The following is a 16,093-nucleotide window of genomic DNA, read 5'->3' on the forward strand; positions in this document are numbered from 1 at the left end:
CTCTTGGGGCAGTAGAAAGTCCGAAGGGCATTGCCTGGAACTAAAAATAGTCATTTCCAACACAGAAGTGGAGGAACTGTCTGTGGGACAGACTAATCCAACTGCTTCTGGAGAACAACAAGCAAAGATCATCCTGATGTCCTGGTCTCCGAACAGCAGGAAAAGAACTGGAAGGCGAAGAGGGTGATCCCACCTACTAAGGAAGAGGAAGAGGTTTTAACTTCCTGCCTCCCCAAATGGACAGTGGGAAACACCCAAAGATGTCGTCTGCCTCAGAGGGAGAAAGGATTTTATCTGATGCCTAAAACACAGCAAACAAGGCATTAGATTGTGACTAGAAGGGCAGGTGTTCAAATACCAGATGGGTTAGTGGGAATACTGCTGAGGAAGGGAGCTTATGAAAGAAAGAAAGAAAGAAAGAAAGAAAGAAAGAAAGAAAGAAAGAAAGAAAGAAAGAAAGAAAGAAAGAAAGAAAGAAAGAAAGAAAGAAAGAAAGAAAGAAAGAAAGAAGTGTAAAGGAGCAACCAAGAAAAATGTGTGGTTTAGAGACAAAAATGATCCTCAGAAATCCTCCTGTCAGTGCTTTTGTTTTCAGAGATTGTGCAAATAGTGACCGGAAATCAAGCCTTTCTCTGGTGACACCATGGGCTGTGGAATACCCTCTCCAGAAATGCTTACTTAGTGCCAGCTTTAGAGACCTTTAGTTGCTATGAAATAGCATTTTTATTCACTGGAGCATCTGATGAGGGATGATTCTGCTTCCTATTGACTTAACTGCTTCTTCAGTTTTAAGTGTTGCTGTTGCTATTGTCTTAATTTGTTTGGATTTATCGTAGTTGATTTTATTTTTATTTATTATTTTTGCATTTATTATATTCTGTGGTTTTAAGTATTTTTCAGTTAATGATTTCACTGTTTTAAAACATTTAAAAATGAAAAGCAGGATATAAATATCTTGTGAATAATTAATTGGGAAAACTTGAATTACCAGCTATATGAAATGCCTAAACTACTTAAAAGGATAGGCCATACACTGCCAGCATTTGTACTTTCAAAATGAGCATATTGAAGTACTGAGAGAGCTCAGAGGTACAATTGTATCTCAGTGATTGTGATCAGAGCTTGAATCAAAAGCTCCCACTGGACAAGCTTCTCGTGTTGTGGTAGGATGTATTCATACTTCCTGCCATGCACATCTGAACTGCTGCTCTGGATTGTATCCCTAGGAGAAAAGTTAAGCAGAGAGAAAGAGAATTGCCCATTGCTCACCTTGGTCTCAGCAGTCCGTCTAACACTCTGCTTTGTCATGCAGGAGTATGGTATGTGGCAGAAGTGTATCTAAGAACAATCTGCTTTCATACAAAAGATAAAAATTTTGGTAGAAATTGGATAGTTAACCTTTCAGTTAGACTTCTTCCTAAATCTACACAACACAAGATTGCAATCTTCTATACACGATTGCCTGTCTTATTTAATCTCTTTTCTTTACACTATCACTATAGCATTAATGAGCTGCAATGTATGGAGTTGGCAGCCTCTGTCTTGGCACTATCTGAGTCCTTTTAAGAGATGTGAATTTTTTAACAGGTTTCTCATGGTCTTCTGGTTTTAGATTGCTTTCACCGGGTTATTCTCTAGTCTGTTACATTACTAAACTATGATTGAGGTATAGAACCTAATCTATAAAGTTTATATATGAATTTAAGCTTTTCTTGTTGATTTCATAGCAATTAGAAGAAAAAAGTGAAGATGAAGAAGACAAAGAGTGTTTGAAGCAAGCAATTACAGCCCTGCTTAATCTTCAGAGTAGTATGGAAAGGATATGTTCAAAAAGTCTTGCAAAAAGAAGGCTTAGGTAAACACACTTCCATTTTTCCCCTCCTGCTTTTAGTTCTGAATTGCCCTGTTATAAATCCAAGCTTTCCAGTTTCCTCTTTCAGTAAACAATGAACAAAGTAGTTTGTGGTAAGCCTATTTTTTCAGAGGAAGTGACATCATAACACAGATAGCTATTGTTTTAAACCTCTCCTATGTGTATGTGTCCTTGCATATACATCTAGTGAAAGCATCTTGAGAACTCACTGGTAAGCTGAAAGAAAAACATATTTTCACTGGCAGTTACAGAAACTAAACTTCCTTGTAGTGTAACTTAAAATGCATAACAGATTTCATGTGAATTTATAGTGTAGTCAGTATTGTGGTGTCACTTTTAAAAATTGTTTTGTTGTTTACAGTGTCTATTGAGTAATATGGCTAGTTGCCAGTTGATTACAGTGCAAAGCTTTTTGGCTGATTGAAATGCTATATTTTATAAATTAAGTACAACCATTCAGTATTCTGAATTTCTGTATTTAACAAAGGTGAGCCCATAGGATTCTTGTAATTTTTGTTGTTTAGATACTATCAAATACTTCTAGAGAAACACTTAGCAGAGTAACATTAATTAGTTTATCCTTCTGTTGGTATGCATATTTATTATAGTATAAACTAATGTATTTTTGCCCTTTTCCAAAGTGAATCTGCGTGCCGATTTTATAGTCAGCAAATGAAGGGGAAACAACTAGCAATCAAGAAAATGAATGAAATCCAGAAGAACATTGATGGTTGGGAGGGTAAAGACATTGGACAGTGCTGCAATGAATTTATAATGGAGGGGACACTCACACGTGTTGGTGCAAAGCATGAGAGACATATATTTCTCTTTGATGGTCTGATGATTTGTTGTAAGTCAAATCACGGCCAACCTAGACTGCCTGGCGCTAGCAATGCAGAATATCGTCTGAAAGAAAAGTTTTTCATGCGAAAGGTACAGATCAACGACAAAGATGACACTAATGAGTACAAGCATGCATTTGAAATCATTTTAAAAGATGAGAACAGTGTTATTTTTGCTGCTAAATCAGCTGAAGAGAAAAACAACTGGATGGCAGCCTTGATCTCTTTGCAATACAGAAGCACTCTGGAGCGCATGTTAGATGCAACAATGTTACAGGAAGAGAAGGAAGAACAGATGAGATTTCCAAGCCCTGAACTTTATAGATTTGCAGAACCTGATTCGGAAGAGAATATTGTTTTTGAAGAGAATATGCAGCCCAAATCTGGAATTCCTATTATCAAGGCAGGAACTGTTGTTAAACTCATTGAAAGACTTACGTACCACATGTATGCAGGTAAGAGAAGATCTTTAAAATGTGTCTGTTCCCTTTTCTTTTTAAAATTAACTTTGTTTTACCCGTTTTGTGTGTTCCGTATACCCAGAGAAGCAAAGTGATAGAGGTAAAGCAATGAGAAGAAAATTGGGGAGAGGGATGTAGAAATTTGGGGGAAAATTGGAATATATGCAACAACTATCACTTCTCTAAACTTATTTTATTGATTTAACAAGATAGGATGCATCAATTATAATTTAGCTAGCATATAAAATTATACTGCGTGGCATATTTTTGGAATTAAAAGTATTATTTATCTTAGTTTTCTGTAGGAAAAATTGCAGTATATATCCAGTACTTGAGAGAGAGTTGCAAACTTCTGAACCCTATGCCGCTTTAGCATGTGTATCTCAATTTTTGCCATATGCGAAATAGGAAAAAATAAAAATTGAATATTGAAAGTAAATTCTGTAGTAAAAAGAGTGTTGTTGAAACTCTCATATGGTCACAATATGTAGGACTACCAGCATAGTTGTATATCAAGTTAAACTTGGTAATATTGAAACCCCTGAACTCTTCAATAATATATTATCATTATACTTAAATCCAGAGATTGGAGCCATGGACAGACAAGAGATCTCTCTACAAACTTGAGGAAAGCCCCAGGTTTGCATTAAAATCTGATATCTAAAACAAGGGGTGGGAGTTAACACCCCACAAAATAATAGAAGCAGCAGATGTATCTTTAAGAAACAAATGTTCTCTATGACCATTGCTAGGCAACCACAATAGTATTGCTAGTTGAAGCCTTGGTTTCTGTCAGTACAAGGCAATAGGAGGAAGCATGGCTCTTTCTAGGGCTGTTTTGACCTTTGAGGAAAACTCATAGGGGCCAGGCCTGGCAGCAACCACCAGATGACTTACTACCACACAAATTCCATGGTTCATCCAGATCTGACTGCTTGTTACTATTCAAAAGCAACCACCTTGCAAAAGCCACTGTGTTGTACTGGATAGAATATCAGGCTAGGATCTGGGAGACCCAGATTGAAATCCCCAATCTGCCATGGAAACTCACTGGATGACTGAACTGGTTGTGCACTCTCAGCCTAACCTACTTCGCAATGTTGTGAGAATAAAATGGAGAAGAGCAGAATGATGTTAGCTGCTTTGGGTCCCCGTTGTGAAAGTGGTGTATATATGAAGTAAATTATAAATATAGCTGGAGATGGGAAGGTCAGTTGAAAGATAGGTGGGTGGGAAGGAAAGAAGGAAGGAAGGAAGCAGAGAAAGGGGAGAGGCTATGGGGGCTTCCGGGAAAGGAAAGAGGAATTAGTGGTGGAGGAGACATGGATGCTCCCTGTAAGTTCTGATGCTTCTCCCACTTGTCATTATCCTAAAACTGCTCATTGTCATATTACACATTTTAAGTAAAAATTTGCCTTAAAATGCTTCATTTATTAGAATTTTTTTTCAGTGCTCTCCAAAATTTCCCAATTTTTCTTCTGGAAAATTGGGGGAAAGTTCTCTTTTCCCCTAGAACTTCATATTTCTACATAGGTGCAGATAATTGCAGTGCCTCAATTCCAAGTGGCATCTTGTAAAATCCTTATAATGATAGGCTTAGAGATCCTTAACCTTATAGACATTTAAGTTGCAGTTAGAGGAATAATCTCTGAGCAGTTACATCTGCTCCATAGCTCAAATTCTATATCATATAACTGAAGTAAAGAACAAGGCTTTTAGCGTGCATCTGCTTAATTCTTTCATGCTGACTGATTAACAGCAACATAGTACAGCATAGCTATTTTACAAGAACTATGTTCAGTTTAAAATATATTTGATAAACTTCTTGCTGACATCTAGAAGCACAAATGGATCTTCAGATTTATTGTCACCTAAGTGTGGCATGCTACACCTATTGATGGGTAGAGTGACTAAGAACATTTTGCTGCTGCCCCAGCACCCTTTTCCCATGCTGCTTCAGTTGGGTTCAAGGTGGGGGAGAGCACCACTAATTCAGTGCCCCAACTGGCCATTTGGGTTTCTTTGGATATTGAAACGGGCTACTGATTGAATTCGTATGCTTTTCATAGGAGCAATCCCATTTTGCATGTTCAGAAAAAGTAATTTTTTGTGCTCCTGTTTACTTACCTCCCATATTTGCAGTATGAATTCACCATTTCGTGGAGGGATAGTGTAAATGTTTAATGTGCTGAATTGGTGATGGTGCTTATGAGAGTGTATAAGATTGTTTTCTAGGCTTTGAGGTCTTAGCTGTATTACTATACAGCTTAAGCAATGGTCTTTGGAGGTTACTGTAAATTACATGGTGAGGCCTGATAAGGAGTGGGCATCCAAAAAAATCTGAATCCAGGTTTCAAGGATCTCAAAAAAATCCAGGAAAGAGTCTCTGATCTGTGTAAGACAGATCAGAGAATCCCAGATTTATTCAACCATTATTCCCTATGAGGAAAACTATCTGGAGGGCTGGGGGTGGTATTTTTCAAGCAAACACCACCAAATTAGCAGGGAACCTACTCATGATTATCCTCTAAAGACACCCCCCAGGAAGATTGGACCCTGGTCTCTAATTCTATGGGCCGCTCAAGAAGGTGCCCCCAGCCACTCCATTATTTCCTGTGCGGAAAACATTTTCAAGTAGGCTCTCAGGCAGAACACAGAGGGGCAAGACTGCCAGTAGCCAAAGGCATACTCCCAAATGCAAGAGGAAGCCCAAGAGAACCAAGCTAAAGCAAGGGAACAGATGGACTCTCCTCAGAACCAAAGTGAATCAGGGGGACCAGTGTCAAAACAGAGAATCATGTCAAAACAGAGAATCCCCCCCAAACCAAACTGAAGAAAGAGCCACTGTTGCAACGTAGCCCAACTGAACCAGTGTAACTCACAGAAGCCAAGCAAACAAGGAGAGCTGCTGCATGGATTGGCCACTCACTCCCTCCTGTCTCTGCATCTTTACCCCCTTCCCTCCCTTGGAAAAAAATGAGAAAAGCCCAGGAAGGAGCCAGCCTGAGGTTGAAACCACATTTCCTGGATTTATCTGGGGGGTTGGATCCAGGTTCCAGGATCACATTCTGGATTCTCTGATTTGATTTGGGAAAGCTAGATTTAACCAGATTTGCAAAAAAATTGTTTATTTTCCTCCTAGACCTAATGGATAAATAATTGCAGATTATGGCAGCAGTGCCAAGTAAAGATTGTGGAGATTAGTTGAGTGGCAGTGTTGTCTTCATGAAATACCATGTTTTTTATTTAGAACATTTTTATGCCACCTTTCCAGGAACCTGTCTGAGGCAGCTCACAAAATAAAAATGATAAAAACCAAACAACCCATCAGATGATAGGTGAATTTGCAACAAATCTACAACATTCTCCAACAACCAAGGCCACTGCAAATAAATTGGCAACTGTTTTTATCTTCTTTAAAGCTTTGGGAGATAGAAAGGTTTGAGGTTCCATATCACTGCCTTGACTTCTGCTGCAGATCACAGAGAGGACTTTGTTTTCACTCAAAGACATGCTACAGAGTTGGTTTCTAACAGAAGTACTAGTAGTACTGAGTAGTACTGAGCTGGCCTTTCTCTTTCAGATAACAAAGTACAGGTTTTTTCTTTTGCAGGATGATGTCTGCAAAAATTTCAAAATTGTTGGTTGTATTTTTTATAAGATTAAATACAAGTTTTGCCAGTCCCTAAATGTAAACATAAGGCCTGTATCATAACTGCAGTTACGAGAAAAATCTAGTGCTAAGAATAAATATGATTTTTTTTAAAGAAGTACTTCACATAAATGGGCGGGAACAGGAAGCTTGTTTTCAGCAAGAAGATTTCCCCTTAGAAGTACTTTTTAAGATTTCATGAGCCATCTGTTCTGATTTGGCTGAGTTATAAACATTTGAAAACACCTGCATAAACACAGTCTTGGTACAAGCAGTTAGTTGTTGAGATGTTGCAGGAGCCAAGGGGGAGGGATGCATGCCTAAGATCATGTAAGCTCCATTTCATATGTCCCATTCTACAGATCCTGTAAATTTTGGATCTGCTACAAGATACTTTAGACTACAGTAATAAAATGCCCTTTTTGTGGGTGCTTTAAAGTCTACTCTACTGAGAGTTTCTGTGTCATTTAATGTCATGTCAAATTACTTATGTTTAATTTCAGTAATATTTCATTTCTGTATTTAGAATTATTCTTGTTTTCAAATTTCTGCAATCCGTAGTCTATTGTATTGTTTATTGACTGTTTCAGCCTGTGTAATCCGCCTTGAATCTCAGCAAGAAAGGCAGACTGTAAATAAATACATAAATAAATAAATAGAGTATATCCAAGAATTCTTGAGACAAGCGCAAAAGGAACCTGTTTCTTTTTAAGTATGAAGCTTTACAATCTTGCATGTGCTAGGATTTAAAGTACAACAACCCATTATGGTTCATCAAACAGTGTGAGTTAATAGTTTTTTTTGTACCCAGCACACTAGTAAGTACTTGGGGAGCAACAAGAAACGAACGCTGGTTCATACATGTAGGAGAATCAGATGGGAGGAGGCTGAAGTGATAGAATACACTGAATCACCTCTGATTGCAGGTAGGCGTTTCTAGCTTCGAATGCTCCCACACTCTAACAACTCCCTGCAAGTTGAAAATTAGCCCAGTATGGAAAAAGATTCTGCCTCCTCTTTTTGCTTGCTATGCTTGCTTTCGATTTGCAGGGAATTTTTAACATCTGAGAGTATTCTAAAATGAGATTAGAGATGTGTCTTGGGGGAAAATTGAAAAATTTAGTGGGGATATATTTCTCTTTTCCAGGACCTTTTTTTGTTAATTTTGGAGAGTGTTGAAAAAATTCCTATGAAATATTTTCTCTTTTAGAATTAGTGAAATGTGTTTCAAGACAAAGTGGGCATGTCATAAATGTATACAGCTCTTAAATCCAGATGCATTTCTGCACCTAGAAGGTGTGACAAGAGGTGGGCACGAACCGGGAAAAAAAAGCCATGCGGTTCGTTGTGTTTCACGAACTTACCCCAGTTTGCAAACCAGTTCACAGTTCATGGGGTTTAAATGCCCCTTTCCATGCCGCTTCACAGCAGCTGGGAAAGGGGCATTTAAACCCCCAGATCAGCTGCATGTTGGGGATCTCCCCAACAAGCAGCTAATCCAAGCTGGTGGGGGTTTAAATGCCCGTTTCTGTGCCCCTGAATCAGCTGCTTTTGTCAGGGAGATCCCCAACAAGTTCCCGACCAGCCAACCCTCCCCCCCTGTTTAAATGGCCATTTCCCTGCCACTCCAAGTGGGGGGAAATGTCCATTTTAACTGGGCTTGGGCTTGGCTGGCCATCCAAGTCCCACCCACAGTTTAAATGGACATTTCTCCGCTGCTCCACGTGGCAGGGGGGATGTCCATTTAAACCAGGACTGGGCTTAGCTGGCCGGCTGGGAACTCCTGGCCGGCCGTTGCTCAGAGCGGCGGGAAAATGGCCATTTAAAGTTAAAATTTAACTTTAAATTCCATAAATATGACAAATATTGCAATTTTCTATACTAAGTAAGTTATAAAGAATATCTTTTACGTTGCTAAAGTAGTAGAATTAGTTTAGGTTTCATAGGACAGTAAGTATTGCATATATTTCAACTTCCCACAAAGTTTCCATTTTTTTTAAAGAGAGGTGGTTTTTTCCCCCATGGCTTTAAAATTTTCGGAAATTTTGTATCTCTAGATGGGATCCCCCATGATTCTCTGTACTCTGAAGCAGTGAAGTCCATTCTGCCACCACATTCCCCCACGTGTCAACCCTCTGCCTTGTATGTAGAGAGTTCCCTTACTGTAGGAACCAGTAAGCATGGGGTCTAACAGAAAAGAAATGATGCACCGTCTTGATTCATTCCATCTGATATGTAGGGATGCTCTTAATCACCTATATTTATGCCAATTGCAATTAAATTAGAAAGGTGTTTCAGAACAGCCAGCTTTTGGTGGCGCAAAATTAGCCAGTTGTGTCGCTGACATTATATGTTATCACTGACAATGTAGGGACTGTGTTTGAATGGAATTTTGCATCTTTCCAAATAGTCTTTCTTTATAAGGTTTTGTGTGTGGTACAAATACCATTCGATTTCTTGATTTGGAGCTTCCAGTTTTAAAGAGCTTGCAACTTTTTGTCTTGCAGGTCTGTGCTGTTCTATTTATAGAGCTTTGATACACTGAATGCTTGTGCGTCAGCACTGCATCCATTTCCTTTCTTAAGGCATTCAGGAATGATTATTTATGTTTTTTTAGCTGTTGTTCTTTAAGCTTTTAAAATGGCTGTATTGAAGAGAGATTTATCACATAGACAGACATCCTGACCAACTCTATGTATATTTTTAACCCAGCTCCTTGGCTATTTGAAATTATTTGTAGCAATAAAATCTTAGAAGAATACATTTCTGTATAACATCAAAATAAACAAATTATTTCTAGAAAGAGATACTTTTATATCTAAATGAGTCTGTGGGATATGTGTACATACATTGTTTTAAGGTCAATGCAGAAGCAACAGCGTTAATCACAACTATGATTAAGGGATCAGGAATAGGCTATGAGACTTTGCAGTTTTCACCAGCCTCTCCCTTCTCATGGTGAGTTAGAATATTAGTTAACTATGATTAATGCTAGTGCACCTCAGTGAGCCATGATTAAGGAAGAGGGAGGGGGATGTATTTATTTTATGGTCCACCTTTCCTGCTGAGACTTAAGGCAAGGTGGGAAGTGAGACAGTAGAGAATGTAGTGCATGAGACCGGCTCTTGTGATGATAGTAACCTACATACCTGAGAATCAGGAAAAGTGCATGTCCTCCCTGTTTGAATAAAATGAAAGTATATTCCATTTAAGAAGATAATCTAAGATACCAAGAATCTTGCACAACACAACTACTGCCTGCTCAGTTGATTAAAGACAATGAGTCCAGAAGCATTTAGTAAGCTTTGAGTACTTTGTTAGGCAAATATTTTTTTTACCTATATAATACAATAAAGAGATTAACAAAATTGGAGAATAATGTGACAGAGTATACAACCAACAATGCAATTAATGCTGCCTAGAACTACAGACTTGTTCTCTTTAGAAAATTTCCTCCTGGACAAAATTTATGTAGTGCAAATGATACAAACCATAATCTCCAGTGAGTGTAAGAGAGCATGCATTCCTGGACAAGCTGCTAGAAATGATGGTTGTATCATTTTTCTGGTTGAGTTTGCGTTTTAGGTTTTTCTAGTCCTGCTTTTATAATCTGCTTACATTACAGCATAATCAAAGTGGCTTGATAAGTATTATTAAATATATAAAATCTCAATACTTCAATTAAAACATTTAAAATACACACAATTGAGTTTGGCCATGTAGTTTCAGAATAAAAGGCATGTAGATCCTACAAAAAGATAAAACAGAGGTGGTGGTCTTCCCCTCTTCTGGAAGGTGATTCCATAAAATAGGAACTGTCACAGAATAGGCCTGAGTCCTTACCACACAATTATCACCTAGTAGATAAATGAAACCACCTGCCTGCTGTTCTTACCCTGATTCTGTTAGGGGAGAAGGGACCATTCATGGCTTAGCGTCAGAGCATCTGATTTGTGTACAGAAATCCCAGGTTGAATCACTAGCGTTTCTAATTAAAAGAATCAAGTAGGAGGAGATATGAAAGATCCCTACCCAAGACCTTGGAGAGGCACTACCAGTCTGAGTATTGACCTTTATAGACCAATGATCTGATTCAGTATAAGGTGGCTTTGTTTGTGCATGTGACCCAAATTAGCAAATGGAGAGAGATGGATCTTCAGGTATATGGAAGAGTTCTCTGGAGGGCTTTCTTTGTCAGAACCAGCACCTTGGATTGAACCTGGAAGCATATAGGCAGCCAGTACAGCTGGCACAAAACAAGCTGAATATGTGCATGCCCCTTGACATTACACAAATGGGCAGCTATAGTCTTTACTAGATGTACTTGAACACAAATAAAGGTTCAGCCACAAAGAGCACATTTTAGTAGCAGATCGTAGAATTTACAGAAATTGATCATAGTGAGGGCAGATTGGTCTAAAAAGGATGAATACAAAGTTCAGGTGGAAAATGAAGGTCTTGGCAACAGCACTTGCATGCTTTCAAAAAGCAGGTCCATGTTTAAGAGTCTCTCAGGGGGCCCAGATTAGCCCAATCTCAGCATATCTCAGAAGCTAATCAGGGTCGTCCCTGGTTAGTACTTGAATGGGAGACCACAAAACCTCACCTCCCCCCCATTCATATCTTGCCTTGAAAACCCTTGATGGCACTTTACACACACATACTCACAAGGTTCTTCACCCCATCATTTAATGTAAACCAATTCCTTTCTTAACAATACCATTGCCAACTAGTGCTGCCTCCATATTGTCTGGATTCAGTTTATTCGTTCACCCTCATCCACTTGCCCACAGCTTCCAAGGACAGTGACAGCTCCTTTTGGAGGCAGAGTTAATGAAATATAAAGCTGCTTGTCATCAGCATAACCTCAAAGCAACTGTATCGCACTGAGTGGCCTTGTATAGATGCTAATTCTGGCAACAGTACCTACTGCTGCTGAACTCTGTTCAACTGGGTTCAGAGAGATAGCTTGACATACGTAATGAGAACCATGTACCACTGGACAAAATTGAAGATTTAAATAGTGGAGAGCTGCCCCAATACGCCCAAATGTTCAGGAAGGTTGACATGGTCAGTTGTATCAAATGTCACTGAGATGTGTGACAGAATCAGACAGAGAGAACATCTTCCTGTTATATCTGTAGACACTGATTGTCTTCTAGGACTGCTGTTCTGTTTTGGTCCTATAACTACGCCAGAAGCCAGATTTGAAAAGGATCAATAAATCAATTCTTATCCAAGAAGACCAGATCTTGAATCCTATACTTTGTTTCTACTTGTGCTACTTTTTCTTGCAGAGGCAGTCATCTGCTGCAGCATGGGCTCCTCTGTCCCTAGACACTTCTTGGCTCCTCGAAAGACGTAGATCTAAACAGATGAGCCTATTGCCAGAGAAGCACGCTTTGAAGCAGAGGGCTGTCACCACAGTCAACAAATAGAAGTACAAGTGGAAACATAGTATAAGTTCTGAGCTCCTGGTGTTCTGTCATCACATGGCCATTCATCTTGCTCAAAAAAGGAGGGAAAGGGGCTAGAAATTAGGCTAAAATTGGCTAAATCCATTTAATCAGAAGATTGCATTTTCAATAATGACAAAACACTACTACTTTTAAAATTCAAGAGAAAGTGTTCTCTGTTAAATTAATTATCTTGACCAGTAGTAGTCCTAATGCTTGTTGTCTAGATTTTATTAGCCAGTACGGAAAAAGATCCAATATACATGTGGTTTTCACAACCACAAGCAATCTGTAAATATCAACCAGAGTGAGCAAACTGAAATTATTGAAGCAAATAGAAGAATAGGACCCCTCTGGCACTGCTATAGGCACTGTCTATTACAAGATGCAACATTGAATTAGAGTAATTTTGTCAGTAAAAAAATCAAGCAAAACTGTCAAAGTAGATTAAAGAGAGCGCACTTTCCATGGTTCTGTATTAATGTTCAATGAACTATGGATCACAAAGACTAACTAACTGGATATGATTCAGGCAGTGGTGTTGGAAGAAAAAAATGTCTTTGCTGCTGTAACTAATACTTTGTAATCTGCAAATGTGTGCAGACAGAATCGGCATGTGTTTTCTGCCACTGTCATCTTTTTGTTCTCTAGCTCTTCAGTAAACAATGACACCTGTAGTGACCAGGTAAGCAGACTATTGGGCAGTACAGTAACAGAATCTGTCAATTGACTGGTATCCTCAGTATCAAGTGCATATACACAAAAAACTTAAACTCTAACCATTGTTAGAGGAGAGAGTGATGGAAGCCTGATATATTATGACAGCTCTCCATATCCAGCTATCAAGCCCTTTACAATGCTGCACCAAAAAACCTATCAGAGATGGGAGAGATCAATTTTTCCTAATTCATCCAGGTCTCATTGATAGATGCCAAATCAGCCCTCTCATATAGATTAGTTCCTTGATCATAATGTACTTCCTGCCTTGCTGTCACAATGCCTTCAGGGTGCTTGCTTGAGTCTCATACTTAGGAAGTCTGCTACTGTGGGGTATTTCTGCCAATATCTCATCCTCTGGTCAAGAAATTCTTGAAAGCTGTATTTTTGAGGAACACCCTACTGACCCACTGTATTCCATCATGAAGCCTCATTGTAGTTCTCACTGTTCTACCATGCCCCCAACATTCCCCTCAGGTGCAACATCTCTTAAAGGTCAACAACTTTTAGACAAAGGGCATAATGCCAATGGAGAAAGTCTTGCCTCTTTCAGAATGATAGGAAGAATTTGTGCATCATTGCTAATAAGACAGCAGGGAATGGTAGCCTGTCCACTACACTCATCAAGGATCCGCCCTTTCCCCAACTCCTTACCTTTGTCTCAATTTCTTCCATTCCATACACCTCACAGGCATGAAGGTGTAGGATACATCAGCTGCAGTGGCCTGGGGCCATTTCTTCTGGGCTAGCTTTCACATGTGATAGCTGGGTACTTACATGCCACTTGGGTCACTGTACATTCTTCATGAAGAATTAAATGTTGGAACAAATGTTTCTGATTGGGATTCCTTGGGATCCTGGTTGCAGGATAACTGGATAGTGTGGTAGACATGCATTGCCATCCTGAGCAGATGAATGTCCTTCTAAGCCCAATAACTTGGATGGACTTAGAAGGGTGAAATCCCTCCATTGGGAAATTCTTCCATTGGAAAAAAAACTCTGGAGGTATTTTACCAGGGCTTCAGCAATTTCCACCCCACCATCATCAGCCTGACCATCAGCCAGTCCACACAGGAAGTACATTTTCTAGATGCCACTCTAGAAATATGTAACAGAAGCTTAAGAACCACTTTATACAGGGAATCTACAGATAGCTACAGATCTCCCGTCACCATCCTAAACACACCAAACCATCATCTACAACCAAACTCTGTGTTACAGCTGCATCTGTTCCTATCTCTCCAACAGAGATTCTCACCTGCAGGATCTACAGTAGACATTTTTGGAATTGCAGTACCTACTTGAGGTAGTAATAAAATTTATTGGCAAAGCCAGATGATACCCAGGGATAATCTGCTACAAGTTAGGCCCGAATGAAACAACAGAATGCCTCTGCTGGTCATGTACAGCTCTCAGCTCAAACCACTTCAGCACATTATTAACAATTTGCAATCTATGGTGGACAATAATACTCTTCCCTCACAAGCATTGGGGAGGCAAATATTTTCTTGCCCACAGATAGAAACAACTATTCTTTCACAATAATGTACTTGCTAACATGAACACCGACTCTGGAACCAGGGCTTACAGCAAACCAAGATGCCAGCTCTGCCCTCATACTCACTCCAACTACACAATCACTTGACCTAGCAACACCAGTTACACCATCTCAGGTTCATTCACTTGTTCATCTTCCAATGTTATGTATGCTATCAAGTGTCAGCAGTGCCCTTCCACTCTCTACACTGGATAAAAACAAGTCAGTCGCTACACAAAAGAATAAATGGGCATAAGTCTGACATGAAAAACCATGTCACTCACAAACCAGTGGAAGAACATTTTAATCTTCCAGGACATTGCATTGCAGACCTAAAAGTGGCTGTCCTCAAACAAAGAAGCTTCAAGGGCAGATTACAGCATGAGATTGCTGAATTTGAATTCATTTACAAGTTCCGAATAATGGAGCCCCCAGGGCTGAATAGAGACCCAGGATTCTTGTTGGTCTCTAAGATGCTACTGGATTCAAATCCTGCTGGTCAATTTTTGTTCTTTTCATAAACAAAATGGTATGCTGCAACCCCAGTCAGTTTCTTTTGATACAACCATGGTTCACTTTTATAGTGGAAAGGGTAAGAAATCAGTTGAGTTGTTTATTTAAGTCATTCATAGTCCACCTTTCTCAATGAGATTCAAGGCAGATTACATAGTGCAAGTCAATACAATCAACAGCTGGAACATTCAATAAACAATGCAACATTAAATACAAATTCATAGAGATTAGAAAACAAGCAGAAATCCAGTACAGAGCTGGAAAAAATGCTGGAAAAGAGCATAAGTAATTCTAACCCCAACATAATAAACAACACAATATGTTCATACTTACAGCAACAGACAATACATGATAGTACAGTCAATACCAACACATCTGTTTGAAACCAGTTCCTTACAGTTCAGCCCTCCTATCCTTACAAGTCCCCCCCCCCCATTTGAGCATTTCTCATTCATATCTAGTTATCTTAACTGTGTTTCATCTAAATTGGAGCCTTTCTAGGGAACTATAGAACGATCCCAGTCCAACCTAGCCCAAGAAGAACAAATGCCGGGTTTTGTAATCCTTTAACCAAGCTACATCTGTACCTGTCTCCAGTCTTTAAGAATTTAAATTTAACTGAAGTTAAGGTTCAGTTGCTGTCTTCTAAGTTATTTAAAAAATGTATTGAAATATGTACTTTTCTATCCTAGATCCCAACTTTGTTCGAACATTTCTTACAACTTACAGATCTTTTTGTAAACCTCAGGAATTATTGAGTCTTCTGATAGAAAGGTAAAAGAAATTTTCTGAAATACAGCTTTTTAATATTCTTCCATCAGACAAGCATTTTTGAACAATTATGTTATCTTTTGGGATAACCCACGTTAAGCGCTATGCTGCTTAGTTTGATAACTTCATTTCTGGTGCTCCTCTTAATCCAGATGCTGTTTCTAGGATAAAGCAAAACTTGGGGCCAAAGAGGAGAAATAACACAATATTTTTCATTATTCAGAAGTAGCCCTCATGAATGAAAAGGTTGGCATCTCTTTGTTTAGATCAG

The 16,093-nt window shown here is 39.0% G+C and overlaps 1 protein-coding gene across 1 annotated transcript in view; it reads left to right on the forward strand.

Annotated features, from left to right (window-relative positions):
* SOS1 (SOS Ras/Rac guanine nucleotide exchange factor 1) overlaps positions 1-16,093 on the forward strand; it is a 70,160-nt gene that overhangs the window by 29,476 nt on the left and 24,591 nt on the right. Inside the window, exons 9-11 of the mRNA XM_054985145.1 lie at positions 1,728-1,855; positions 2,515-3,170; positions 15,744-15,825. Of these exons, the coding sequence (XP_054841120.1) occupies positions 1,728-1,855; positions 2,515-3,170; positions 15,744-15,825 (866 nt within the window). The remainder of the gene's footprint in view (positions 1-1,727; positions 1,856-2,514; positions 3,171-15,743; positions 15,826-16,093) is intronic.

This window comes from Eublepharis macularius, chromosome 1 (genome assembly GCF_028583425.1).
Source record: "Eublepharis macularius isolate TG4126 chromosome 1, MPM_Emac_v1.0, whole genome shotgun sequence".
Taxonomy (NCBI): domain Eukaryota; kingdom Metazoa; phylum Chordata; class Lepidosauria; order Squamata; family Eublepharidae; genus Eublepharis; species Eublepharis macularius.